General features: G+C 65.1%; 2 protein-coding genes across 2 annotated transcripts; both read right to left on the bottom strand.

The window, feature by feature from the left end:
• Positions 1-1,311: 1,311 nt before the first annotated feature.
• ADSS1 (adenylosuccinate synthase 1) lies at positions 1,312-12,996 on the bottom strand. Its single transcript, XM_004584262.4, has 13 exons — positions 12,713-12,996; positions 8,064-8,166; positions 5,630-5,692; positions 5,407-5,457; positions 5,035-5,101; positions 4,499-4,606; positions 4,330-4,411; positions 4,126-4,252; positions 3,482-3,636; positions 3,040-3,164; positions 2,357-2,454; positions 1,683-1,832; positions 1,312-1,456 (listed from the first exon to the last, which is right to left on the bottom strand). The coding sequence occupies exons 1-13, from the start codon at positions 12,902-12,904 to the stop codon at positions 1,404-1,406; spliced, it is 1,374 nt and encodes a 457-aa protein (XP_004584319.1). The 5' UTR covers positions 12,905-12,996; the 3' UTR covers positions 1,312-1,403.
• Positions 12,997-14,836: 1,840 nt separating this feature from the next.
• INF2 (inverted formin 2) lies at positions 14,837-24,801 on the bottom strand. Its single transcript, XM_058655517.1, has 21 exons — positions 24,402-24,801; positions 23,926-24,041; positions 23,677-23,836; positions 23,360-23,393; positions 22,689-22,830; positions 22,292-22,433; positions 21,390-22,211; positions 21,101-21,246; positions 20,571-20,632; positions 20,181-20,283; positions 19,900-19,985; positions 19,689-19,789; positions 19,246-19,316; positions 19,054-19,161; positions 18,687-18,757; positions 18,341-18,461; positions 17,926-18,090; positions 17,647-17,719; positions 17,398-17,559; positions 16,625-17,176; positions 14,837-15,269 (listed from the first exon to the last, which is right to left on the bottom strand). The coding sequence occupies exons 1-21, from the start codon at positions 24,790-24,792 to the stop codon at positions 15,244-15,246; spliced, it is 3,654 nt and encodes a 1,217-aa protein (XP_058511500.1). The 5' UTR covers positions 24,793-24,801; the 3' UTR covers positions 14,837-15,243.
• Between the last annotated feature and the right edge of the window lie 3,151 nt (positions 24,802-27,952).

Genomic DNA, 27,952 nt, shown 5'->3' on the forward strand with positions numbered 1-27,952 from the left:
AACTGGATTTGGGGTGTGTGAACTGGGAATGTAGGTATATGAACTGGATTTGGGGTGTGTGTGAACTGGGGTGGGGTGTGTGAACTGGATTTGGTGTGTGTGTGAACTGGGGTGGGGTATATGAACTGGATTTGGTCGGGGGTATATGAACTGGGAATATAGTTATATGAACTGGATTTGGGAGTGTCTGAACTGGGGGTGGGGTATATGAACTGGATTTGGTGTGTGTATGAACTGGGGTGGGGTATATGAACTGGATTTGGTTGGGGGTGTCTGAACTGGGAATATAGGTATATGAACTGGATTTGGGGGTGTCTGAACTGGGGGTGGGGTATATGAACTGGATTTGGGGGGTGTGACCTGGGGTGGGGTATATGAACAGGGTGCCACCGAGGCTGCTGCTGCCCTCCTGTGCCAAGCACTGCCTGGCTGGTGGCAGCCTGTGCTCCACCTGGTCCCTCTGGGCCCGGGCCGGCCTCAGGTGAAACGGTTAAACGCCCTGCACTGGCAGCATGTCAGCTGCCTCTGGGTGTCGCCCTCCCAGCTAGGGCGCCTGCTCAAATCCCAGTACTCCTGCTCTGTATCAGCCCCCTGGCGTGGCTGCCACACCGGAGCCCCCGCCGCTGCAGGTGCCGAGGGAGTGACAGAGGATGCAGGTTCTCTCTCTCCCAAGTGAAAACGGGGATTTGAAAGTGAGCGTCCGTCTCTTGACAGGTGTGGCCCAAGCACAAGCTGGCATGTACAGGTGCGGTTGGCGGCAGCACGGGCTTTCCGTGGCTGGTGATATGGCCTGACCAGTGCCAGCCACATTGGGTTAGGCATGTTTGCAGGGGACACGAAGGCTGCCCCTTCCCCCCACCCCAAGTGACCTCAGTTCTGCTCTTGACCCTATTCTAGAACCTTCTGGATGGGGTCTTCTGGATGCCACCCTCCCGCAAGGGACTCCCGGCTGCCTTGCACCATCTGTGTCAAGTCTCTTGCGGACACGCGTGTCCTCCTTGTGCTGGCCAACACTGGGACACGTGTAGCCTCTGAGAAACTCCTGTGACTCTCCACTCTGGCTTGAGGGGCCTGCAGAGTAGCCCTGCGCTTGTGTCTGCCCCGGGGGGCAGCACAGGCCTCGCCCACCCGGGTTCACCTGGGGTCCCGGTATGTCAGCTCTGGCTTCAGCTGCTGTTTTGCTTTCTGGATGTAACTCTCTGCCCCCTGAAAGGGGGGCAGCTCTGGGGATGCTGCCTCCCCCCGCCTCTCCACTGCAGGGAAGCAGCAGGCCAACAGGGACACACACACAGGTGGCCAGTCAGCTATTTATTGGGCCCAGCACCCAGGCGCCCATGGCTGCAGCTGGCCTCGGGGCCCCCGGGGGGCACAGGGCTGGCCTCGGGGCTCTGATGCAGGCTTAGCTAGAACAGCTGGATTATGGACTCCCGGGACTTGCCAACGCCGACCCACTTGACTGCAAGGGCAAGGAGCAGCCCATTACCCTGGTGGGCACCACGCTGGTCCCATGGCCGTCCAGTCATGGGGCTGTTTTCTTCCCAGTAGCAATGGCAGAACACAGGACAGCAGGGGTGGGAGCATGTCCCCAGGGGACTCCCCCAGGAGGCTGTGTTCTCTACCTGATCTCTGAAAATCACTCTGGGGGCTCTTGTATGGGTGCACAGAGGGGCCTGGGTACCCACCTGCCACTCCCACATGGTTCTCCACGAAGCGCACATAGTTCTGGGCCTGGGGGGGCAGGTCCTCCCATTTCCTGGCCCCTGTGGTGTCTGTCTTCCAGCCTGGCAGCGTCTCATATTCAACCTCCACCTTTTGAAGTGTCTCCTGGTTGGCTATGGGGAGGGGGTGGGTGCACACAGGGACATGAGCAGGGAGGGTAGCCTGCTGTGGTCTCGGCCACTTTGGCACGTCCTCCAGGCCCTGCCTGGGAATCTCACCCACAGAAAGTGCCAGCTCAGCAGGCCCCTTGAGGTGAGGGGTCAGCAGAGATGGGGTTTCCCACAGCCCAGTTCATCCCTGAGTCCACACCGGTAGGCTTGATCTCAGCCACTGGGGACCAAGGTGGGGTCAGGACGTGATCCCGGTGTGGGCAAGGGGCAGGGGACAGAGACCAAGGGAGCAGCGATTCCTCCTTGAAGCCTCAGGACCAATGGGCTAGGCCTTGGCGGAGGAGAGAGCAGATTACTAGGGAGAGGGGAGCCAGGCCTCAGAGAGGAGAGGGAGCTAGGCTTTGGAGGAGAGGGGTCAGGCCATGGGGGAGAGGGGTCATGTCACGGGGGAGGGGGGTCAGGCCCAAAGGGATAGAGGGGCCAGACCATGGGGGAGAGGGGGCCAGGCCACGGGGTCATGCCCCAACCTGGGAAGTATGGGATCCTCTTCCCGTTGAGCTTGTAGGCAACACCAACTTTGATCTCGCCTAGGGTGTCCAGGATGTCCAGTTTGGTCAAGGCCAGCCTGGGCCGAGATGAGTGTGGCATCAGCAGGTGGGGGCCTTGTCACATCCCGAGTAGCAGGCAATGAGGTGAAGGCCCAGACTGGAGCCCTGGCCACTGCCAGCCCTCTCCCTTGCTGAACACCATGCCTTCCCCACCCCTGCACCTTGCCTGCCCTGGGGACCCGGTGTCAAGGGGAGGGGCCCTCCTCTCCCTGTTTCTCTTTGCTCCCAGTGGGGACTTGGGGAGAAGGCCTCTGCACCCCATGGAACTGCACAGCTGGGCCGTGGCTTGACTTTTGACTGTGGGCCAGTCAAGCCGACAGCAGCCTCCCCTGACTGCAGCCCCCCCTGAGGCCACCTCCTGCTTGGTGCTGACCACCTGGGCTGGGCTGCCCCTCCCTGCCCACCCTCTGCCTTGTGGGAGGGGAAGGACCACTCCCCTTTTGGAGCCAAGGTGCTTCCCGGACTCAGGGCAGTCGGGCATATCTTGGCCTCCTGTCCAGGGCTGGCTCCAACTTGTCCCAGCTGGGCAGTCATGGAAGGCCCAGGGCTGGGGGCCGGCAGGAGCGGGACCCTGCGGGCAGTGCTGGGCAGGCGTGGCTTACGCAGTGAACCCGTTGACCATGTGGGCGTATCTCAGGATCATGAGGTCCAGCCAGCCACAGCGCCTCTTCCTGCCCGTGGTCACCCCCCACTCGTGGCCGCGGGTCTGCAGCAATTCCCCGGTCTCCTAGGTGAGGATGGAAGCGGGTCCAGGGCCAGCCTGGGGGCAGTGTCTCCTTCCTCCCCCGCCTTGCCCTACTGAGGCCCTCAGTACTCTTGGTGGGCCCAGGAGGGACAAAGCGGGGCCTGACCACTCCTAGCACTGGACGTCCTCCTGAGTAGACCTGGGGGTCCATGAACCGCCCCCCCATAGACCGTGCTGAGGGCTGGGAGGTAGCCCCCGGGCAGGCTGGCACTCAGGTGAGCTTGCTCAGACATGGCCCATAGCACCCCCAGCCTGCACGGGGGAGGCTGGCCTGGGTGAGGCAGTGGCAAGTCACTCACGTTAGTCTGCTCGGTGGGGAAAGCCCCGATGCCCACCCGGGTGGTGTAGGCTTTGACCACGCCATACACATCACCGATGTTCTGGGGTGGGATGCCCAGACCAGTGCACACACCGCCCACCGTGCAGTTGGAGGAGGTCACGAAGGGGTAGGTCCCTGCAGAATAGGGTGACAGCTCAGCTCCACGTCTCATTCAGGCGCCAGGGGCTGGCAAGGTGAGGGGGAGGTGACCCCAACTAAGGCTGCAGTGGCTGCGCCCTAGGAACCAGGGTAAATTAGGGTGCTTTTGGGTCTGGGGGCAGAAACCCCTGCCCTGTCTGGTCCCTATCTAGCCCAGCCCCTGCCTTACTCCTCTCCTTGCAGGGCTGGGAAAGCCGGGGCTGCACTCCTGCCAGAGTCCTGACTGATGAGGGTGACAAGGGGTGGAAGGGGTGATGGGGGGAGGAAGGGGCGACTGAGCAGATGGGTGTGACAAAGGGAGATAAGGGTGATGGGCAGATGAGGTGACGGGGGAGACAAGGTTATGGGAGAAGAGGGGGTGATGGGGGAGGAAGGGGTGACGGCACATGGGCTGACGGGGCTAGCTCCAATGGCTGCGCTCCAACAGAGTGACGGGTACATGGGACAGAGACCCTGGCCACGTACCAAAATCGATGTCCAGCAGAGCCGCGTTGGCGCCTTCCACCAGGATCTTCTTGGGGGGCCCGTGGAGGGCCTCATACATGAAGTAGACCCCATCACGGACCATGGGGCGGACACGCTCAGCCAAGCCCTGTGGGCCAGGTGCGCAGTGAGGGGGCTGTTGGGGTGGGTGCCTCGCAAGGCCCTGTGGCCCCCGTGCCCCCTCACCTTGAGCCGTCTCAGCTGGCCTTCCACATCTATTTCCAGGGTTGGGAACATGGACTGGTGCTGGGCTGCCAGGTTCTTGAACCTGCAGGTGGACTGTCCCCGTCAACCCCCATGGGCCATGCCAGGTGCCTTGACCCTGCAGGACCCCGGGGCTGCACAGCTCGGATACCTGCTAGAAAACTCTTCAAAGTCTGCCAGGAGGTCACAGATGCGCAGGCCGGTCCGGGCTGCCTTGGAGGAGTATGTGGGGCCGATGCCTTTCTTGGTGGTGCCAATGCTGTGAGTGGGGACGTGTGCCTGTCAGGCTGGGCCCAGGGTCTCCCTGCAAGCCCAGGCCTGAGTGGGTGACATCAAGGTGGCTCCTCCTGCTGTGTGTGTCTTGGCTTCCCTCTGGACGCACGGCCCTGCTCTGCCTGGCAGAGCCCAGGGTCTGCAGAGGCCGCCAGATGCTCACCATGGCGCTTGTGTGCGGGTGTGTGGGGTGAAGGCGCACATTGGGGTGCCTCTGTGTAGGTGTGAACCCCCTGTTTCACTCCCAAGTCCCAGGCACATGACGACTTAACAGCATCTTCAGGATATGGGTCCGCCTGTCAGCTGAGGCTGAGACGTTGCATGGGCACCCAGGCAGTGAGGACAGTGTGGGACCTGAGGGACAGGCTGCCCTCCAACCCTGTGCCAGCCAGCGCAAGAGCCTCACTCACTCACTTCTTGCCCTCCTGTGCCTGGCGCTGTACTTCCTGTAGACCGTCCACCGCCTGGTGAAAATCAAACACTGTGGGCAGGCAGGGCACCAGGGTCGGGAGAGAAGCAGAGGAGAGAGGGTTAGCGGGGAGAGGCAGAGGAGGGGAGAGGAGAGATAGGGACAGGGGAGAGGCAGAGGTGGGGCCAGCCTCGCTTGCTGCACGGAATCTCCTGCAGGCCCTGGCCGGGGAGTGAGGAAGGACAGATCAGGGGCAGAAGCCCAGCTCCTGGCCAGAGCAGGCCTCCTTGGGCCTGGGCTTCCCGCATGGTGGTGGGACTTGGCAGGGCCCCCGGTGCCTGTGGTTCCCGGCCGGGCATCCAGCCTGAAGCCCTTACCGAGGTGGGCCCGGTCTGAGATGATCAGTCTCCTCTCCCAGTCCTTCAGGCCTGTGGGGAGGTAGGCAGGGGTCGCTGAACTTGTGGGGGACCCACAGCGCTGCCCCCATGCTGGCCCTGGCGTTCATCTGCAGCCACAGCTTTGGGGCCTCTGAGTTGCCCAGCTTGCTGCTCCCCAGCTGACCACCCGAGAGACCCCAGTTTCCCAGGGACCCTGACCCACCTTTCTTCTCATTCTTCTCTGCTTCCTCGAACAGGTCTGGGAGGTGGACCACCACCCCATTGCCTGCAACAGAACACAGGAAGTGGACTCGTACCACACACGTGGGAACACTATGTGCACAGTGGGACTCCCAGCAGCCAGCAGGGGACCCTGGTGGCAGAGTGGGCCACACACACAGCCTTGGAAACTGAGGGGGCTCCTTAGCTGCCCGCTGATGGCCCCTGCGTGGGAGACAAAGCTGAAGCTCCTGGCGTCAGACCTGCCCAGCCCCAGTGGCTGTGACCCTTTGTGGGGTGAACTAACAGACGGAAGATCTTGCTCTTGTCTCCTTCAAATACATACATACATACATACATCTTATGAAGCCAGAACAAAAGAGGCAGCCCTGGGGCAGGTGGCAGCACGGTGGAGTGTGTGCATGGGACCAGCACAGAACAGGTCAGACCTCAGGAGTGGGCGAGGGCTTCAGGGGACCCCGGTCCCCCCTGCCCACGTGGCTGAGCTGCAGCGAGCATCAACAAGGCAGCCGGCAGCAGAATGCCAGTCCATGAGCAAGCAACAGGACAATGGCTGCTGGGTGGCAAGGGCGGGGTGGACTCTGGGTGCTGTGGGCCTCTCTGAGGCAGCCCTGGTCTGTAGCAGGCCAGAAGCCACCAGCAGAAGATGCCATGCAGGCCTGTGGGAACCCCAGACACCGGCCATAGCACGTGAGACACAGTCCAGCCCAGTCCTGGGCACAGCCCCCTCCACGGAGTGACCACCTGCTGGCCCAAGGCTGGAGTGAACTAGCTGCTAGGAGCCAGTCCCTGGCAGGGTGGGGAGATGACTTCGGCCGTGGGGCCACCACATTTCTGTTTCTGGCTCTCAGGCCTGTGCAAAGCCTACAGGTCCTGCCTGACCCCAGAACGCAAATAAACCACGGTAGCCAAGTGGCTAAAGTCCTCACCTTGTATGCACCAAGATCCCATATGGGTGCCAGTTCTAATCTCGGCAGCCCTGCTTCCCTTCTAGCTCCCTGCTTGTGACCTGGGAGGACCGCCCAAAGCCTTGGGACCCTGCACCTGCATGGGAGACCTGCAAGAGGCTCTGGGCTCCTGGCTTTGGATTGGCTCAGCTCTGGCCATTGTAACTGCTTGGGGAGTGAACCAGCTAATGGAGGATCTTTCTCTAAGTCTCTCCTTCTCTGTAAATCTGCCTTTCCAAGAAAAATAAAATAAATCTTAAACAAACAAACAAACAAAAACGAGCCAGCGCCTGTGCTGGCCAGCCTGCGGGCCTAGGGTAAAGTCAGCGGTGGCCAGCTGGGGGTGGGGCGGCCAGGACAGGGACATCCTGGCCTGTGAGCAGCACCCCGGGGGAGGGCACGCATGCCTGGGCTCCTCCGCGTGACGAACATCGGCTGGGGTGCGGGGCACCCGCACCTTCTTGCCTCTCGGGTGGCGACACCAGAGGAATTTCGCAGGGCGGATCCCGCAGGCAGTCTTACAGCGCATGCGCATGGCAGGCCTGGGGGCCGGGCAGGGAGGACCCGCCGCACGTTTTTGTTCAAGTTTTGCAGGTTGGATGGCCCCGAGGGAGGTAGCTGGCTGGGGTCCCTTAGCAAGCAGGGCATGGGACCCTGTTCTGATACTACTGCTGTCCCCAGGGTACCTGGGCCGAGGCCGATAGGGAGCACCCAGGTCACTAAATGCCACGTGTCCCAAAATAACCGCGTGGCTGCCTCTGCTGATGCACCTAGCAGCCACTCCCACCCCGCTGTCCCTGCCCGCCCTGCCAGCTGCTTCCCCCCACAGGGTGGTGCACGCTGAGTCTTGCTGCTGGCTGCCCAGGCTGTGGCTGGCTGCCCCTTATGGATGCGCCTAACTGCCCCTGCCAGCCCTGCAGCCTGGGTGCCAACCACCTTCCCCCACAGGGCAGTGCGCTGTACTGCTAGCCCTGCTGATGGCAAAACCAGAACTGGGGGCTGGCCCCAAGAGAATGGCTCTGAAGGCTCTCAAGCTGACCACTGCCCAGCTGTCCTCGCCCCTCAGGCTGGGCCCTGGGAGGGCAGCATGACTGGCAGCCTGCATTTGCCCACGAGGGATAGGACAAGGTCACAGGTGTCGCAGTGTCACCGTGATGGGCAGGGGCAGTCAAGCACAACCTTCCCTCCACTGTGCTGGTCACCGGGGCACACACACACACTCACGTGCACATATTTGCACGTACGAGTATACCCGCTCATATGTGTACTCTCACACACATGCGGAGTGTGGGCAGTTCAGCAGAACTGTGCTCTGCCCTGGGGAGACGCTGGCCAACAGGGAGTGGTTGTCCTGGCCCAGCACACAAGCAAGAAGGTAGGGCGCGGCCCCCAGCACACCGGCAACTCCCCGGCAGGTGCCAGCCCCTCCTGCGGCATCCATGAGGTCCAGCACCGAGGCCAGTCACTCACCAATGAATGACACAGCCTTGGGGTTGATGATGCCGCTGGGCAGCAGGTGGAAGTCGTACTCCTTGCCGTCCACCACCACGGTGTGGCCAGCATTGTTCCCGCCCTGGGAACAGAAACCTGGTTGAGCTGGGAGTCCTGGGTAGGGCCTGGCCATCTTTGGCAGTCAGCTGTGTCCCCACAGCAGATGGCACAGACCCTGGGGACTCTGTCCCACTCTGAACCTGGGAGTGGAGCAGGAGGGGGTGGGAGACCAGGGCAGAAGGCTGTGGCCAGGCTGGCCCAAGGCCTCCAGGAGTTGGTTAAGGAGGTAACCACTCAGGGCCTCTGCCTTCCAGTCCCCCCTGCTGAGAGAACCAAAGGTCTCAGCCCTTCGAGGAAGTGTGAGCAGCTCCACCACGCTCAGCCTCCCTCAGCTTCTCAAGAGCCCATGCCCTGCAAGGGGCATCCCTCGGGCCGCAAGCTGGCCTGCCCACCTGTGCCCCCACCCCTGCTTGCCCGGGGAGGAGCCTGGAGGTCCCTGGGCTCTGCTGCCCCATGCAGGTGGAAGGCACCAACCCCCACTCCTGGCGGCCTGCGGGGGCACTCCTGGACAACCTTAGGGGTCTAGATGTGAGGCCCCAGAGCCCTGAGGGTCCAGACTGCAGGAGGGGGAGGGGTAGTGCCTGGTATTGGGTGCCAAGACTGGGGCCTGGCCATGGCCTCCTAGCCCAGTTGGGTGCCACGGCCAGCCCACGGCCAGCCCACTGCCTACCTCAGCCCTGTACCATCTCCTGCCACGATGGAATGCCAGGCACTGGCCCTAGCACCTCGCCTCAGCCTTCTGTGGCTCCGGCAACTTCCCAGGAGCACCCGGATTCTCCACCTTGCATGGCCCCCAGATGTCCCCCACATCCCATAGCCCCCCACGAGGGCCAGCCGGCCGTCCCCCACATCCCATAGCCCCCCACGAGGGCCAGCCGGCTGCCATCTGCCACTCCTGCTACATCAGCACCAAGTCTCCAAGCTTCCAGCTACTTGCTACAACGTGGGGCACCTTGGGGAAGGGAAAGCCAGGTGCAGGGAGAGGGCGGGCATCTGTGACCTGCCAGGGACCCTCAACATGAGGGCACGCTGAGCCGTCTCTTCCTGACCCAGTCCTCCACCAGCCTAGCACTCCCAGGCCAGGATCCACAGCATCTGCCAGAGTCTCTGGGGCTGGGGTGGACACCACGGGTGCTCCCCAGCCCAGCCCTCACCCAGGAGGGAGCCTCACAGGGCGGCGGGATTGGGGGCAGGTGAGCGAGTGACTGGCTGCCTCCTGAGGGGCAGTTGGGTGAAGCCTCTGTAATCAAATGGGTAAACTGGGGTCCTGGCAGCAGGGGAGTGGACAGCAGAGCTCCAGGGACACCTCTGGCCAGCTGCCAGATTCCAAGTACCAAGTGCTGCTGCCATGGCTGGGGACGGACGGGCCTCAACGCCCTGCAGCCCTTGTCTTCCACTCCCAGTGCCCAGAAGCCATGTCAGCTCCGGCCCAGATTGCCCAGGTAGATGGATGGGCCTGCCCAGCACACTCCTTGGCTGGGGACAGGCAGGCGTACCTGCCAGCAACCAGCAGGTGACCCCAGGCCCAGGGCCTCGTTCTGTGCTGGCTGACCATGGGAGACCAGGGTGACAGCCTGTGGGGTGACACCAGGAAAGGCAGCGCAGGGCAGTTGGTGCTGGGCCATGGCCTGACTTGGAAACAAACCATTTGAGTCCCCCTGGTAGGAGGAGAGCATAATGGGACAGCTGCCTGGGCCTCCTATGGGCTGGGCCACTTGGGAGGTGAGGGAGAGAGCCCTTCCTGTGGTCACCACGGGCCCCAGCCTGGCATGAAGCCTGCCCAGGGCTCCAGGGGACACGATTTACAGCTCTGTGTCATCAGATGGAATCTGTGCCACTGTTGTGGGGCACCTGCTGGCCAGGCTGAGGCCGCGGCCCTGCCCACAGCCCTGAGCTGGTCCTGCCTGAGCAAGGGCTGTGGCCACAGAGGGGCTGAGGCCGTGGCAAGCTTCAGGCAGGACACCACGGGGTTCCCTTCCAGGGCTGCCCCTGGGCCCTTGTGTGGGCTACAGCCTCCCCGCCCCCACCCTGCCCCTTCCTGTTCTGCTTCAGTCCCAAGCGGGACAGGAAGCCCTGGCCGCTGCTCTGGGGTGGTGGGGGTGCCCGTGTGGTCAGCGGCTGCCTTGGGGACAGTTCCCACATGCTTCCCTTGGAGTGAAGCCGTCAGCTGTGGTCCCAGGACTGCCCTCCCCTGCCGACCAGCTCAGGAGCAATGCCTCGCCATAGGGAGCAGGTGGACAGCTGGGAACCCCCGCTGAGTGACCCGAGGAGCCAGGGTCTCACGTGCCTCCCTTGCCACCTGGCTGGACACTCCTTGGACGGCCTGCAGGGTGGGAGTTCAGGACCAGGGCCCTGCCCACAGGGGTGGAAGGATGCGGGGCCCAGCCCCTGTTCTGTCCCTCCCGGGGCTGGAAGTCAAGGAGTTGGCCAAGTCCACAGGAGCCTTCTGGAGGGGCTGCCGGCATCATGGCAGGCATGGTGGTGGCTAAGGTCCAGCCCTGCCCCCAGCCTGAGGCAGGAACCCTGCCAAGCACCTGCCCGTGTCCCAGCATTCACAAGCCCTGCCTTTCTACCGCCTGGCCCTCTGGCAGCGTGTGTTCAGTGCCCAGGCAGCCCGCTTGTGGCCACTCCTCGGGCCTCTGCCAGTGCCTGATGTTGCCTGGCGGAGGCCTCCAGGGGTAGCAGGCACTGGCAGGCTGGGGTGGGCCTATGTACATGACTACGTACTAGACCAGCTCCTGGTCTACCCCGGTGACCCCAGCTCTGCCACCCTCTCTGCCTCCTCCACGGCTGCCCCATGGCCATGCCACGGTCTCCTGAGCACCCTCCCACGCTGCTCACTCCTGCCCACACATCCTTCCCCTTCTCCGACTGCCCAGCTGTGCCCTGGATGTGTCCTCTAGCCAGGCAGTTGCCCCATGCCTGCAGCAGCCCCTGGTCCCAAGCCCCAGGGCCACACAGGCGGAAGAGCTTGTGGCTGACCTGGGGTGGAGCCCTGAGGTGGCCTCTGGCCGCACGCACAGCTTCCTCTTGTGCTGTCGCTCACTGCCAGACTCACCAAGGCCAGTGCGGTGCCTGGAGGCTTCTAGAAGCAGTGCCTGGCAGCCACACCCTCCTCTCAGTGGTCCCTGGAACAGCCCAGGGCCACGGAGGGGCCCCTCCACCCTGAAACCCTCAGCCAAGGTCAGTGGCAGGCCCCAGGTCCAGCCGGAGAGGTGAGTTGCCTTGGGATGGCCACTGCCCCAGGCGGTGAGTGCTTGGCCTCACAGAGCCCCTGGCTGAGAAGGGCACTGCGCAGCTGCTGGGCAGGGAGCCTCCAGCCCTCGCAGACCAGCGGCCCAGCAGGGTCTGAGGCTAGAGCTGACCAGCAGATGGGTCAGGCGACAATATGGAAAGAGGCCCAGGCGACCCGGGGAAATGAGGGGTCAGCCTGGGACTCCAGCATGACAGGCCATGCTTTGGGCTGTGACACAGGAGGGAGCTGGTGCTGTGGATGGGGTGCAGCTCCCCCAAACCGAGATCTGCCCTGGGCCAGGGACAGCACGGGAGCTCCCAGTGCCAGGAGCGTGGAGAGGGCAGCGACTTGCAGAGCCAAAAGGCCCTGGGACCCCAGGGTGGGGCTGAGCCAGGGCCACAGCAGGGCACTGAAGCCGTCACTGGCCTCACCATGGAGTGGGCAGGAGGCCCAGGCCCTGAGCAGCTGTGCCAGGTGCCAGCTACTCCGAGCCCCCCAGCCCCTGCCCCTTGAGAGACCGGTGGAACACCCCGTCCCAGCTTGTCAGGAGCAGTGGGGCTTCCCCAGGACTGCCTGACCAGGTGGTCTGAGGTGGCCTGCTCTGCCCTCTGCTGGTCACTGGATGGTGGAACCATGGACCTGTCCCAGTCTAGTGCATCAAGTTGCCGGGTGCCCTGCTTTGGCAGTGGCTGTCAGGGCCTGTGGGGTCTGGACAGGGGTGTGTGGTGGTAGTGCGGCATCCCCAGGCACAGGAGCTGCAGCTGTATGGTGGGGGGCACACAGCAGGGGCAGAGCATGGCCGGTGGGGCTGCTGAAGAGCTTGTGGGGCCGCAAAGAGAGGGCTGGTTGGCAATGGTCCCGTTCCAGGTAGAACTTGTCCCTAAGTTCCTGGGAAGCTGGGGGCGTCCCAAGGCTGTACCATCTGGCTTGGGGCTGGTGGGAGATGCCAGGGCCCTTCAGGACAACACCTATGTCAGTGCCAATCACAGCAGGCTGGGCACAGCCCGGTGTGGCCTCCTGGGCACCCCAGTCACTGGTCACCCTGGCATAAGCGCTGGGATCCTCCGCCTGACTGACCAGACCCTCCTCAACACTTGGGCACCCTCTGACCCCTGCCACGGGCCAGCCAGCCCTGGGCCAGATCCCACAGGCCCAGGTGGCCGCTGCCAAATGGAGAAGGAGCCGGCCTCCCTCCCCCACCACGGGATCGGGTGTCCCCAGCTCAGCGCTCGTATTTATAGCCCAGGGAGTTGGGGGCGCTCTGGGAAGACCCCAGGCAGACCCCGGGGTCGCGAGGGGAGGTGGGGGGCGTTCCCGGGGCCCCAAGCCGCACCTGGCAGCGGCTGACGATGTCTGCGTCCGTGGCCAGCAGGTCCACCACTTTGCCTTTGCCCTCGTCCCCCCACTGCGCGCCCAGCACCACGGTCACGCGGGCGCCGCTGGCCGCCGCCTCCTGCTGCAGCCGACCCCGCTTGACGCCGCCCGCGCCCAGGGGCCGGTCGTTGGAGGCTCGGGGCGCCGACATCGGGGGCTGGGTTCGTCCGCTGCGCGGGGCCGCCCCGGAGTCCGCGCCATTAAAAGGGCCAGCGGGGCGGGGCGGGGCGGGGCGGGCGCCGTGACGCGCAGTGACCTCTGGGCCGCCCGCCGCACCCCCGGGCCGCGGACACCCCGGAGGAGGAGGCGCGAGCACAGGTGGTCGGGCAGCCCACCAGCCCTCGGCATCCGGAAGTCAGGGCCAGTCCGCGACGATTGCGCGGGTCACCGCCAGGTTCGGGTTGAGGGTTGGGGCCTACAGAGCCGGGACTGCGCGCTGGCGTCCCACCGGAGGGTGTGCGTTCTTGGGGGCACCTGGCCCGCGGTGAGTGCCGGGCTCCCTGGGAGGACGCGCGCGTCCTCTGGTGGCCGCGCCCTGGAGAGGACAAAGCCCCGTGCTGCTGGTCCGGGCTTCAGCTCCAAGCTGCCCAGGCCTGAGGTCCTGGCACCTGCTCCTGGACAATTCCCAGTGATGTGGCAGCCCCATCTCCCACCCCTTCCAGCACCCACCTAAGGTGAAACAGGCTGGCAGGGGCTGTCCTGTGGCTGCCAGAGGGCAGGGTGGCTCTGTGCCAGCCTCACCCAGGGCTGGGAGACATCTCGCTGAGGCTTTTCATGCCTGGGGCCTGCAGCTCGGAGCAAGCCCCTGGACTGTTGGCCAGACGAGATCCTGACAGACTGCTGTCCAGGGAGGGAGTGGGCTCGCTGCCCACAGCACAGGGTGCTTGTGGACCAAAGGGCAGCAGGGGGTATCACTGTGTCCCGGATGATGCAGCTACCTCTCTGCTGGGCTCTGACCATTCCTGTACCCACAGGCCACGGCACGCCGACATCGCAAGGCCCAGCCTTGGGGGGCTGTACCAGCAGCTGTGGCCTCCGTAAGTAAGGCACCCTGACTGCTGGGTGGGGGTAGACCCTGGCCTGGTTCTGGGGAGGGCCTGGTGGAGCAGGTGTCCAGGAGCAGGCAGGGACTCATGGGAGGTCTGTCTCCATCAGGGCTGTGGCCCTGTCCCCTGGGAGTGGAGGACCCCTGGCTTGGAGCTCTTCCCAGGGGAAGCCAGGCTCCAAGGCCAGCTGGGGGGTGGGGAGCTCTCCACTGCTCTGCAGGGTGCCAGGCCAGCCTGGCCCTATAAATAGCCCATCCAAGTAGAGAAGGGAACTTTTCTAAAAATGGCCCCACACGCTGGCCCTAGTCACATGGCCCAGTCAGCCGGAATTAGAATACCCCTGTGCGCTCCTCCCTGCCACCCAGGGCCCCCAATCAATGGGCAGTGCATAGCTGCCCTGTGTGGCTGCAGCCATGTGGTCCAGCAAGTGGGCTCTGTCTGCTGTGCCACACCTCCCTGGGCACTTGGACATGGTGGCTAACAGGCTGGCCACCAACAGTGGCAAGCACAGCTTAGCGCAGTGGGCCGTGAAGAGCAGGCCCTGGGCAATCACTTATACCTGTCAGGCAGGAACCGAATCTGGGTTCCGTGCTGGGGGCGGGGCCATTGATGGCCAGTCAACGTCCACGTCCACCCACACCTGAGCTATTTTTAAGCCAGTGACATGGCAGACACGTGACTTCAGCGGTTCTATGAGAGCTTCAACACTGGCCTGGCCCAGGACCAGCCACGCCTGACCGAGACGCTGCCAATCCCAGGCTACCTGGGGTGCTAGGCAGGAGAGCTGGGGACGTAGTGGGGACCCTATCATGGAGCGGGACCCCGTGCAGAACGGAGAGGGCCTGGAGTTGCTGACCATGGGTAGACATGTCCTGGTGCTGCTGGGGCCCCTGTTCCCCCTCAGGGCCTCTGGCCTGCCCTGGCTGTGGTCAGGGAGGACCCAGCTGATGCCCATCCCAGCCCCGCCCTCACCTGGAGTGCCCAGACTCCCCCAGCCTGGACACAGTGGTCACCGCAGGGCCAGACTTGGCCTTTATTGTTCTGGCAGCACGCACTGGGGCTGAGGGCACGGCTGGGGGCGGGACAGGCTGCTCTTGCCCCCTGGGAGGGAGGAGGCCGCTGTGATGTGGCCACATCCTGGCTGCAGGCAGAGCCCTTCCCATCCAAGGGCATCTGGGTCTGCCAGTGGCAGGAATGTGCTGGGTTAAACAGCAGCATGGCAGGAGGCAGGCCTGGGTAGGGCAGGGGTGGGGGCGCTGACCATGTGCTGGCCCCAACCCCACGGCTGTGGACCTTGCTGGGTGCAAAGCAGGCCTCGGGGGCCAGGTGTGCAGCTGGTGCCTGAGGGTCCTGGCCATGCTGCCCCGAGGCGGCCCGGCTGTCGGTCTCCGGGGGGCCAGTCCCAGCCTGGACCCCAGGTGTTGCTTGGCAGCACATGCTGTCACTAGGCTCTGGGTTTGGGCCTGAGTCCTGCGGGGACATAGAGAGAGGGGACGGGACCTGGTCAGGAGTCGCCCCCTACATCCCCACCGCTTGGGACCCCCGGTTCTTCCTCTGGGGCCACGCTGGTGTGCCCCGCTACCCCCAGGACTCCACACCCACTCCTCTGCCCCCACCCCTGGCCAAATCTGGCCTTGCTGGTCCCATCCCCAGCTCAGCGCTCATTCAGCCTGCTTGGGGTCTGTCCCCATGACCTTCCCGCACAGGTTCCCAGGAGGGACACAGTGGGCTGGGGTCAGTGCCAGCAGGAGGCCAGAGTGAGAGCAACTTGAGCAAAAAGGCGCTGAGCAGAGCAACTGGGTGCTGGGCCTGTGTGGACACCATGGTGGAGGAGGGCAGCAGGTACAAGAGCCAGCCCAGCAGGCTGGTGCCGTCAGCACACACACAGCTGACCAGCTCACAGACCTAGCACATGTGAGGCTCCAACCCCAGGCTCACACAACCCAGAGTGGGGGGACAGTCTGTGTGTTGGGGTAGGGCTGTTGGCTGTCATATCCATATCCCCACCTTTAGGGGACAAGGGTCCCGACCCCTTCCAACAGGACACAGGGTCCCTGTCCCAGCCCAGCCCAGACCTGCATGGCAGGGATGACGCCTGGGGAAGGACCCCGGGCAGCAAGGGGCCTGCAGACGCCCGGTGCTGGCCCAGGTGCTGCAGGATGCCAGGCAGCCGGGCTCATGGCTCTCGCCCGCGCCCTGCTGGAGTCCAGTGAGAGGGAGGAGTAGGCCCTGGAGGCTGAGGCCAAGCAATCGCAGCAGAGCTGCCAGAGCCCGTGGACAGGCAGGGACTGGAGGCCTCCCGCGCCAGCGGCCCCAGAGGGAGACCAGCACAGACCTCGCACCTGAGAGCCGCACACGGGGCACTGTCCTCGGTGGCCACTCCAGACCCCCGCTCTCCCTGTTCAAGGGCCCTGGCAGACCCCAGCCCCAGTCCTCAGGGTGGACACGACCTGCAGGCTCCTGGGAGGCCCTAGGGGCCAGCTCAGCCCCGCCGGGTGCCCGAGCTGGCACAGAGGCTATGCCAGGCAAGCGAGGAGGACTGCCAGCCGCAGGACCGGTGTTTGCTGAGATGCCCAGCAGATTAACAGAAGCAAGGTCAGTGCCCGGGGCACCCAGCAGACCGGACGAAAGCGAGTTAGTGAGGCTCTTGCTGCCCGCCAGCCCCACCTACCTTACTGGGTCACACACAGCCTGCCTGTCTTACCATCGTCGCAGCCGCGCGCCACAGCTGCTTCCAAACAGAAATGCATGCTCAACTGGGGGACCCCACCCCACCCCCATCAGAGGCTGTGAGGGATGCCCAGCCCCACCCGGCCCCGAGTTACCTTCCTGGCTCCGAGCAGGGCGCCGCTTCTTCCGCCGGCCTGGCCCCTTTGGGGCTCGGGGGTAGGTGCCCGAGCCTGAGGAGTCTGTCACCGCATCCTCGGAGAAGGACTTGTCCAGGGATGTGTCCAGTGTGGACTCTGGGGCCGTGCCCTCCTCATCCCCAGGCTCGCTGCTGTCCACGGCTGGGTGGCCGGCACTGAGGCCTGGGCCCTGGCCCGTGCTGTCAGCCTCCTGGTCGCCCCCCGACCCTGCACGGTGCTGGGCTTCCTGCCTGGAGCTCTCTACCCTGGGGGGCTTGTCACTGAAGACGAGGGGCTGCAGGCCTTGACCGTCTCCCAGAGTCACTGGCCAGGCCCCTTCGGGGGACTGGGGACTCTGGGTGTCCTTGGTGGGCAGGAAGTCATTGGCATCCACATACCAAGAGGAGCGCCGTTCCTGGGGCTGGGGGCCGTCCTCCTCAGGGGGCTGGGGGCTAGAGCTCAGGGCATCCACCAAGTCCCAGCCTGGGGGCTCAGGGCACGAATGGCCAGGCGTGGGGTCACTGGCGGCCACTGTGGACGGGGATGGGCGCGTTAGGGTCAGCCTGTGGCCTCCTGCTGCCACTCTGCTCCTGCTGGACCCCCGGTGTGACTGGCCACCGGGCCCCGGGCCTGGGAGCCTCCTCAGGGCCGCATGAGAGAGAGCTGGGCACCTGCCCAGGCTGAGGAGGGCATCCTTGCACAGCCAGGGAGAGCTTCCTGAAGGAGGCTGTTAGGGAAGCTGCAGCTCTTACCAGGTGCCGCAGCCTTGGGGGCATCCGTGGTGCCTGTCTTGCCGCTGGCCTCGGGGTCACCCCGGCCACGAGCCGTCTTGCGCAGCCGGAAGCCCTTCCTGATGTCTGCCAGCAGGGCGTCGATGACACACACCTCCTCCTGCTGTGGTGGCCCTCTCCTGGCTAGGGAGCCGGGGGCCTCAGGAAGCCGCTGGGGGAGTGACTGGGGTGCCTTGGCCCTGCCCGCCCCCACCTCGGGACAGTCCTCACCCGGCTTGGCCTCCTCGCCCCGCAGCCTGCGTGCCTCCTCCTTGGCCAGCTGTTCCTTGCGTGCCTTGTTCTCCTGCGGGCACCGGGGGACCAGTGAGACCAGTCCCCAGCCACAGCACCCGGTCCCCGGGGGCCTGCCCTGCCCTGCCCTGCCAGCCCTGCCCCATCCTGCCCCGCCCTGCCCTGCCCACCCTAACTTGCCCTGCCCTGCTCTGTCCGCCCTAACTCACCCTAACTTGCCCTGCCCTGTCCAACCTGCCCTGCCCTGCCCCGCCGCACCTTCAGCGCGCGCAGGAAGAGCTCCCGGAAGGTCTTCATGGTGCTGAAGGTGTCCTCCAGGGAGAGCTGCTGGGGGTCCTCACACAGGTACTCGGCCAGCTCCAGCTTCCGCCGCTCAATGGCGTCGAACACGTCCTCCAGCGCCTGTGAGGCGGCGAGGCTGGCCTGCAGGCAGGCGCACCGTCACAGCCCCGTCAGGCCAGTGCAAGGCAGGGGTCGGGGTCGGGGTCGGGGTCGGGGTCGGGGTCCACCCCGCAGGCCCGCCCAGCGCCCCAGGCCCCACCCCCCTCCGCAGGCCCCGCCCCGCAGCCCCGCCGCGTGCCACAGGCCCCCCCCAAGACCCCCCTCCCCCGCCGCAGGCCCGCCCAGCGCCCCAGGCCCCGCCCCCGTTAGGCCCCGCCCCACACCCCCTTGCCTGTAGCCGCTCCTGGTACTGCTCCTGCACCTCGGCCACCGAAGCCGCTACTTTCCGCTCGGCTTCACGCAGCTTCTTCAGGTTGGCGCTGGCCTCGGAGCGGATGGCCTCCAGATTTATACTGCAGGGCACCGAGAACCAACAAGGGTGAGGGGCCCCACCCCGTACCCCAACTGCCTCTGGGAGCAGCTGACCGTCCTGCACAGTCCCCCTCATCCCGAACACAGCACTCCTGGGGCAAAGGACCTTCTCACGTGGGTGTAATGCCCAGAAAGGCGGAGTGGACCCTGCAGGAGGTGGGGGCTGTGAGGTCAGCCCCTAGGGACATGGGATGGCCGGCCCTTACCCTGCAGCTTGGGATGGTTGCTCCAGGTCCTGTGGGAGCTGTAGGAGATCCGGATGGGTCATTTCCACCTCCTGTCAAGAGGCGGATGCAGTCAGACCCAGCCACAGTCAGCTTTGTATCCGGCCCTGGAGCTCTAACCCCCAGCCCCTCTCTAACCCCCTGCCCCACCTGTAACCCAGCCCCTCTCTAACCCAGCCCTGCTCTAACCCCCCAGCCCCACCTCTGACCCAGCCCTGCTCTAACCCAGCCCTGGGTTCTGAGCCCAGGAGTTCTGAACCCCAGGGTGGTTCCAGGGAGGGACAGTTTGAGAGAGGGCTCCCAGGGAGGGCAATGGCCCCCCATCCTGGAAGGGGCATCAGGTGGGCACCTCCAGCACATGGTGCAGCAGCGTCACTCGGCCCTGCTGGGACTTGGTCTCAGTGAGCTTGAGCAGGGTGTTCATCTTGAAGCCGTCAGCATCCCCTGTGTGGCTGCCCTGGCAGGGGGGACAGGCAGTATGTGGCCCTCCCTGGCACCAGGGCTGGCAGCCTAAGGGTCACCCCACAGGCCCCTGACTCACGTAGTTGAGGAAGTTCCCAATACTCAGGATCAGCTGGCAGAAGACAGGCAGCTGGGTGCTGCAGAGCAGGCCTGGGGGTGGGCACAGGGGTCTGGTGGGCACAGGGGTCTGGTGCTCTCCCACCGCAGCCCAGGGAGGGCCCAGGGGGAAGGGGACATTGCTACATTGTGTGCTCCGCCCCAGCTGGTCCAAACCTGCCTTTGTCCCTGCTGATGCCTCAGAAATGGTGTGAGCACATGTGTGGAGATGGCTGTGTGCGTACCCTGCATGTATACAGCTGCGGGCATGTCCATGGGCCAGCGCATGGATCGCCATGTGCATGTGTGGGCCTCACATGTGTGCAGGGACATGTGCCCCACATGTATGTGCAGGAGCCTGGTCCCCAGTTGGTGCTGGGTGTGACTGGTGCTGGCAGCCCTGCCCCCACCTGGGGCCCTACTCACTCTGGCAGGCGGCAAGCACCAGCTGGGCCTTGGGCCGCACCATGTCCAGCAGCACAGCCGTGCCTTCACACAGCAGCATGCACTCCACCCGCAGCTGGTAGCTGAGACAGCGGGGACAGGGTCAGCCCAGGGCTGCCCATACCCACCCCGCCTTGGGGGTCCACCCCAGCTCCTCCCTGCCCTACTGGCCTCTGTCTGCCCTGGCTCTCACCAGGGAATGCTCAGAAGCAGCAGGTAGAACTGGTCGGCACTGGCCAGCTTGCTTTGTTCTTCAGTGAAGGTCCGCAGATTCTCAATCTGCCGGGAGGTGGCCCGAGTGTGGGGAGCCAGCGGCTGGCAGTTCCCGCCTCCCTCAGGAAGCCCTCCTGGGTTGGCTGGCTGGCAGCTCCCACCTCCCTCTGGAAGCCCTCTGGGGCTGCGTGGTGGGCTCCAGTGAGGCCCAGCTTGGGGCAGCTTGGTGGGAGCACCCAGGACGCTGCTTGCTGGCCTCACCTCGTACTTCTCTGGGAGTAGCTTCAGGAGCTGTTTGAGCACCTCTGTGTCAAACCGCGAGGTGTCCCCGGCCCGGATCAGGGCTGCGACCTCCTCGTTAGAGCTGCAGGGGCGAGAGGGCAGGGAATGGTGGGTATATGCCTCCCATCCCTGAGTCCCATTGGGTCATTGGGCAGGGCTGGCACAGCACTGAGATGCCAACTCTGCCCAGGAAGGCACCTGCCATCCAGGGCTGCTAGCAGGCAGAGCTCACTCTCTGGCAGGGCCCAGGGCCCAGACAACCACAGGGGAGGACTAGGCGTGGTATGTGGGCTGAAGGAGGGCTCAGTTTCCTGGCAGGGGCAACCAGGGAAGCAGGGGCCTGGGGGCCCTCCCTGGGGTGGCACCCACCATTTAAACTGCTTCAGGAAGATGTTGAGGTTCAGGCTCTTCCTGGAGTCCAGAAAGGTGACCTAGGGAAGTCCCGCCGTGGGCTGGCACACAGCTGGCATGGCATGGTGCTGCCCTGGCCACATCAGCCCCCATGCACCCCACTCCTCCCCTAGCATCCCTCCCTCATCACCCCTACACACCCCAGCTGCTGCCCTGCCCCTGGCCCACACTGCCCCTGGCCCACCCCACCCTCGGTCTGCCCTGCCCCTGGCCCACACTGCCCCTGGCCCACCCCACCCTCGGTCTGCCCTGCCCCTGGCCCACACTGCCCCTGGCCCACCCCACCCTCGGTCTGCCCTGCCCCTGGGCCACCTGCCCCTGGGCCACCTGCCCCTGGCCCACCCCACCCTTGGTCTGCCCTGCCCCTGGCCCACACTGCCCCTGGCCCACCCCAGCCTTGGTCTGCCCTGCCCCTGGCCCCCCACCCTCGGTCTGCCCTGTCCCTGGCCCTCCCTGCCCTGCCCCCTTCCCCCTGCTCCTGGTCCTACCTCCCGGGGCTCCTTCCGGGCTGGGGCGGCTGGTCGTTCCTGGGGCTTGGCGGCCGGGAAGGAGAAGAGCCGCTCGATGCTGGGGAAGTCGGGCTCCACCACGGCCACACCTGGGCCACTCAGCGTTGCCCACATGGAATTGCGCTCTATGGGGGAGGGACACACAAGGCACTTAATGGGCACCTGGCAAAGTAGCCTAAGCTGTACCCAGCATGTCAGCAGGCCCCACACAGACTACTGAAGAGCAGGGCTCAGCCACGCAGTCACACACCTGCCAGGGGAGGCTCACCTCGGGCTACACTGGATGGCAGCTTTTGCCAGTTCAGCTTCTTCATGCGCAGTGTGGGCGGGTGCACACGCCGGTGGCTGGGGACCCAGGCGGAGCCCAGGCCGTGGTCCACCTGGGACACGATGACTTCTTCTACCCTGTCCACTCCAGGGGGGCCGGGCAGTGGGGGTGGGCAGCCCATGGATGGCAATGGTGGAGGGGGCGGTGGACCTGGGAGAGGGGGTGGGGGTGGTGGGGGGCAAGTGGTCCCAGGACCTGGGGGAGGGGGCGGGGGTGGTGGGGGGCAAGTGGTCCCAGGACCTGGGAGAGGGGGCGGGGGAGGAGGCAGGGAAGGGCAAGTGGTCCCAGGACCTGGGAGAGGGGGCGGGGGAGGGCAAGTGGTCCCAGGACCTGGGAGAGGTGGGGGTGGGGGTGGGGGTGGGCAAGTGGTCCCAGGACCTGGGGGAGGGGGCGGGGGTGGTGGGGGGCAAGTGGTCCCAGGACCTGGGAGAGGGGGAGGGGGAGGAGGCAGGGAAAGGCAAGTGGTCCCAGGACCTGGGAGAGGGGGCGGGGGAGGGCAAGTGGTCCCAGGACCTGGGAGAGGGGGAGGGGGAGGAGGCAGGGAAGGGCAAGTGGTCCCAGGACCTGGGAGAGGGGGCGGGGGCGCAGGGGTGGAGCTTGGGACTGGGGGTGCCACAGGTGGGCAGCTCAGGGCTGTTGCTGGCTGCCGGGCCTCCAGGTTGGCCTGGATGCTCTTGTGGGCCCGGCCCAGGACTCCCGGCTGAGGTCGCCCCTTGGTGGACAGCAGGCGCTCCAACACCTCCTCAGAGCTGCGCTCCTGAGCTGTTCGGGGTGGGGGAGGGAGGCCATGAGCAGCAGAGGCTGGGCCCCAGGGTGCCAGGCGGGCCGGCCTGCCCACTCACCATCACTGGCCAGCAGCACTGCCCGGGTCACGAGCCTCTCCAGGGCCTCCCAGAGCACCTGGCTGGGGCGGTGGCTGGGCTCCAAGTGCAGGAGACCTTGCAGCATAGAGAGCAGCTGGCTGGACACTGGGGAGCTGCTCACCTGGAGGGTGGACGGTGGGGTGTCAGCAGGCACCTGGCTAGGGCTGCTGCGCCTGGTCCTGGGGATGGCTGGGACTGCCATGTGTTCCCCACTCTGACATGTGCCTTGGTCCCTTCGCTCTGTGGGTCCACCTGTCAGCGCTGGCCAGAGGGGGCCTGGGGTGGTGCCCTGACCCTCTGCTCGGCACTGGGGCCGGGTCTTGGTGGGGTGGCCTGGCAGGGTGGCTTGGCGAGGGTGTGCGCCGGCCAGGCCCACCTTGTGGAAGAGGTGGGCAAACACCTCTTGATGGCTGCTCATGTCCACACCGCCACTCAGGCGCAGCAGCTCATCCTCATCCTCGGCCCTCGCCTCCTCAAAGGCCTCCAGTTGGATCAGCAGGTCCTCGTCCTCCAGGTCTCTGGGGGTGTGGGGAAAGGGGAACAGGTGTGCTCAGCTGTGGCTCCCAGCAGCCCCCGCTCTGGCAAGTGCACAGACCTCACCGAGCTGGGGCCCAACCGGGGGCTGGGCCTGTGGCTGCCAAGGCTGGAGACAAGGCCTGAGCTTCGGGTGCTGCCCAGCAGCCCCCTGGGCAGCTCCATGCAGGTCCTGCTGTAGGGGCTACAGGCCGTCATCAAGGCCATATCAGTTGGTGAAGCCCTGCTTGCAGCCAGACCCTGGGAGAGGGACCCAGGTCACGAGTGGCCCTGACCAGGTCCTTGGCTGAGGACCCGGGGACCACTCCAGTGTGGGGCTGCAGGGCAGCAGGCAGAAGGACGGGCCCGGGGACAACTCCAGTGCGGGGCTGCAGGGCAGCAGGCAGAAGGACGGGCCCGGGGACCACTCCAGTGCGGGGCTGCAGGGCAGCAGGCAGAAGGACGGGCCCGGGGACCACTCCAGTGCGGGGCTGCAGGGCAGCAGGCAGAAGGACAGACCTGGCTGGGACTCACCGTAGTTGTGTCACGACGTCTAGCAGGTGCAGCCCTGGGCAGGAGGCATGGGGTGGGGGACAAGGCAGAGGTTAGGGATGGCCTCAAGCCATGCAGGCATGCACGGCTTGCCCGTACCCTGCCTCTTGCTTCTCTCAGCTCCCAGCACGTGGCGCCTGGGCTGGACATGCGTGGTGCTAGGGGCACCCGGCTCCCTCCACTGCCCACAGGGCAGGCTCCAGGGTAAATGTCTACTCACAGGGCAGATGGTATAGGGGGAGACTGCGCAGGTGGGTGTGGTGTGGTCGGGGTACCTGACAGTCAGGGGGTATGGTTACCAATGAACTCGTTTCGCAACTGGGCACGGGTGTGCAGGTCCTCGGGGCCCAAGATGATGGCGTTAACCACGCTGAGCAGTGTCGCCACGTAGGGCACGTTGTCGCTGTCCGACAGCTCGCTCATGATGACGCTGAAACGGTACTGCTGGTTGCACACGACCTGTGGTATGGGTGGGGTCAGCCTGCACCCTACAAAGAAGGGCCATCCTCTCCCCCCAACCCATCAACAGCCTGGGCCGGGCTGCCCACCTTGTAGTGGTCCAGGGCGTCCAGGGTGAGTTCGTGGCCCTCGGGGGAGTAGATGCACAGTGCAGCCAGCAACTCAAACACCTGCTTCTTGACCATCACGTTGGAGGTGTCCAAGGCTGCCAGGGCAGAGGTGCAAGTCTCAGGCCCTCCTCATGCGCCTGGGGTGTGTGACCCCACAGCCAGCCACCAGGCCTAGCCTCGCCTGCAGCAGGTGCATGGGCTGGGGGCCCTCCAGACCCTAGCAACCTGGCCCTGGGCTCTGGTGGGGGAAGGGGTGTCTGCTGACCTAGCCCTCCACCCTCCGCTGTCCTGCAGGCCAGCCTGTGTCCTAACCAGGACACATGAGGCCACCTCTGGCTCAGTCACTCACTCTGGCACCTGCCCACATCCACAAGCCCTGTCCCCCAGCCAGCCCCAGAGTCCTAGTCCTGGTGAGGGTCCCCAGGATGGGGAGACTTAGCAGAGGGACTCCTCACCCTGGGACAGCTGGCGCACGTAGGCCTGGTTGCTGAGGATGTACCGCAGGCCCTGTTGCGAGTTCATGACGGCACGCACGCAGCTGACGCAGGTGAGCTGTAGCAGTGCGTCAGCGATGCGGGCCACGCCGCGGCCCGACAGGCGCGCCAGTGCCTCCAGCAGCAGGTCCAGGCCGCTCTGCTCCAGGAACTGCACCATCCAGAGGCCGTCACTGCTCTCCAGCCGCTTGCGCAGCCCCGAGTAGTTGACCACCGAGGGCATCTGCAGCAGCCGGATGCACAGCTCGGGGTCGGCGTTCTCCAGGTTGGCCTCGGTCGGGTCCGAGTCCTGCGGCCCCAGGCGTTCCTTCAGTGCCGCCCACTTGCGCTGGGCACCCTCCTTCTCCGACATCTTGCTGAGCTGTGGGACCACAGGAGGACGTTAGTCCAAGCCCAGATGGGGACTGTCCCCCACCCCTGCCGAGTCCTCAGTGTCCCACACCCTGTCCCTAGTAGACGGCCATGGAGTTCAGAGCCAAGACAGGGTGCAGGTGCAGAGCCAAGAGTCTGGCACAGGGATGTGTCCACCCCCACACTCAGGACCTGGGAGAGCCAGGAATGACTTTGTGACAAGATGGTGGCCTGGGGCCTCCTTATCTCCCCCCTCAGGCACTTCCTGGGCTGCCCATAGCATGGGGACCAGGACCCAAAGGGCAGGAAGCAAGGGTGGCCACGTCATGAGACTTTCGCTGTCCACCCAAGTTGGGAACAGCTCCGCCAGGCACAGGGAGGGGGACACATACTAGCTCGACCCCCTAGCACAGGGGGCAGGCTCATCAGCTCCATGAATCTCCTGTCTTCCTAGAGCAGCAGCCAAGACGGGGGGGTGGAGCCTCCCACAGACCCCACCCCCTTGACTTCCCATTCTGCGGGAGCTCTCTGGGGACTGGCCTCAAAGGTCAGGGACATCCCAGGCTCCCTGAGGCCATGTGCAGCTTAAATCTTAAATTTAGCCTCTGAGAACCTGGCAGGCAGTGCTGCAGAGGTGCCAAGGGGCAGGGTAGGACTGGGACACCAGGCCCCCTGCTCCTTGCCTTTCGCACCCCACAGGCGGGAGACAGGACGTTCTGCTGCCCAGAAAGGCAGAGCCCCACAGACCCTGGCCCGACTGGCTTCTTGAACTGCCTGCGCCCGCCTGTGGGTTGAGCGGAGGGGCTGTCTGTGGTGTGGCTCTGGGTCCCAGGAATTCTTGCCTTCACCCCGGTGTCCTAGAGCCGAGCCAACCCTGCCCTGCCCCGCATGGGGGCCCAGCCTAGGCTTCGCCAGCAGCCTCAGGCCACACCGTGGGTCCCATCCAAGGCTCAGGCTGCTGAGAAGACCCGGAAGGCTGTGGGCATGCTACGGCTATGCTGGGTGGAGGGGCTGGCAGCCTGGGTCAGAGCCCCAAGCCCTGCCCTTGACCCCCAGGGGCTCCCCACCCCGGGACCCCCTCCATCCACTCACCCAGATGTGCCCCTGCCACCCACCTTGGGCCTGGCCACCTGCTGCTCGTGGCGCTAGTTGAGCACAGCCGCTGCAGCCAGGGTCTGGTCTGAGCCGGCTGTCTGTGCTCCTAAGGCCCCTCTGGGCAGTGGGGAAGAGGCAGGCGGAACCCTCTACCTGGCCCGTCCTTCTCATGCTGCCTAGAGAGGCCGCCAGGGCTGCCTGTTCCCCCTACCCCACCTCCCTTGGCCCAAGTCCCGGTCCCCTTGGCACGGCCAAGTGGACTGAGGGTGAACTACCCCAGGCCTGGCCTCTGGCGGCTGTGGTGTGTGCATCAGGAGCCTCACATGCAAAACCTGGTGCCCTCTCATCTGGCATCGTGCTCCAGGACACAGGTCATGGTGCCTGCTGGCCCCAGCCTCGCCAGGCTCTGGTACCACGGGCCTGTCCCCCCTCCTGGCTGGTGGCCTGTCCCCTCTCCTCCTGGCTGGTGGCCTGTCCCCTCTCCTCCTGGCTGGTGGCCTGTCCCTTCTCCTCCTGGCTGGTGGCCTGTCCCCCTCCTGGCTGGTGGCCTATCCCCCCTCCCAGTTGGTGGCCTGCCCCCCTTCCTGGCTGGTGGCCTGTCCCTCTCCTGGCTGGTGGTCTGGCCTCCTCCTGGCTGGTGACTGTCCCTGTTGCCCCACTCCAGTAGCACTCTGCAGGAAACACACAAGCCATAGCATGCCTGTTGCCGGGTGGGAGGGGGCTTAGCCGAGAGATTTTGGGAAGCCTGATGTGGGCTCCACATCTGGGGAGAGGGAGCTCCATGTCCCCAGGAGCTCCCACATTCCCACAGAGCAGTCCAGTCCAGCAGTGCCCTGCCCAGGTCTTGGGGTGAGGCTGCAGAGCAATGTACTGGGGTGTGGCCTCCCCAGTGTTCCTATAGGGAGTGCTCTGCAGGAAGTGACCACTGGGGGCGCTCTACAGCACGAAGTAACCACTGGGCTATGAAGACCAAGAGCCCGTGATTCAGAAAGACCCGGCCCTGAACAGCCGAGGACTCAGGCAGAAACTTCCCTGATCACCCACGTCCTGCCAACACACAAGGGGCTGCACTGTGAGGGCCCCACTTCAGCACGCCCAGACCGCAGGGGAGGAGGACGCGGTCTGCCCAGCCTCTCGGCCTCCTGCCCAGCAGCGTGGGCCCTGAGTGGGTGTCGGGCTAGCCCGGTGCCCATGCCTGTCGGCAGTGCTGACTCAGCCAGACAGGGAAGCCGCCACCCACCTGCCTGGTCACGTGGGCAGCTGAGAGTGGAGAGGAGGCAGGGGCAAGGCTGGAAGGCCGGCCCCTCCAGCCCTCAGGCCACTGGAGCAGCCCTGCTGGGCGGCTGGAGGCGGCCCCTAGGGCAGACGTGGCTGCTGGGCAGGAGGGTGCAGTGAGAGGCCCAGGCCTCGGTGGGAACTGGCTTCGGGTGGGCCTTGCCAGCGTCCACACTGGCCGGCAGGGGCAGAAGACTGGAGGTAGCAAGGATTGCACAGGAGACACGGGGCGGAGCAGGATTCCACAGTCGGGAGACAGGGAGCCACCAAGTATTTTTAGTTCTGCTAACTGTCCAATTTCTCACTGACTGGCAACGCTCGTGTCTCCGGAAACATGCATGTCCTTGGCAGCTCCCTGGGCCGGGGCGGCTCGGCTCCCTTGGCCTTAGGCCCTTCCCTCCCACCCAGAATCCGTCCCTCGTACCCCCCACAGGTCATGGCCCCGTTTGCCGCAGACTCTCCCAGGTCAGGGTCCTGTGCCTGGGAGGCAGCAATGGTAGCAGCCTCACTGTCGGTCCTCACTGTCCCCCAGCCCATCTCATGTGCCGAGAGCACTTGGGGCCCCAGCCTCCTGCAGGCACAGCCTCTGGGGACCTCACTTCAACTCCCTTGGGGACAAGAAGAGCACCAGACCACGGTGGTTCATGTCCCAGCTGCTCCCCTGCACCCATGTGGGAGACACAGAGAGAGCTCTTGGTTCCTGTGACCTGGCCCAGTCCTGGCCACCTGGTAGCTGGAAGACCTCTCTCCCTGTCTCTATTAACTCTGCCTTTCAAATAAGCAAATAAAAC

Source organism: Ochotona princeps, chromosome 26 (genome assembly GCF_030435755.1).
Source record: "Ochotona princeps isolate mOchPri1 chromosome 26, mOchPri1.hap1, whole genome shotgun sequence".
NCBI classification, from domain to species: domain Eukaryota; kingdom Metazoa; phylum Chordata; class Mammalia; order Lagomorpha; family Ochotonidae; genus Ochotona; species Ochotona princeps.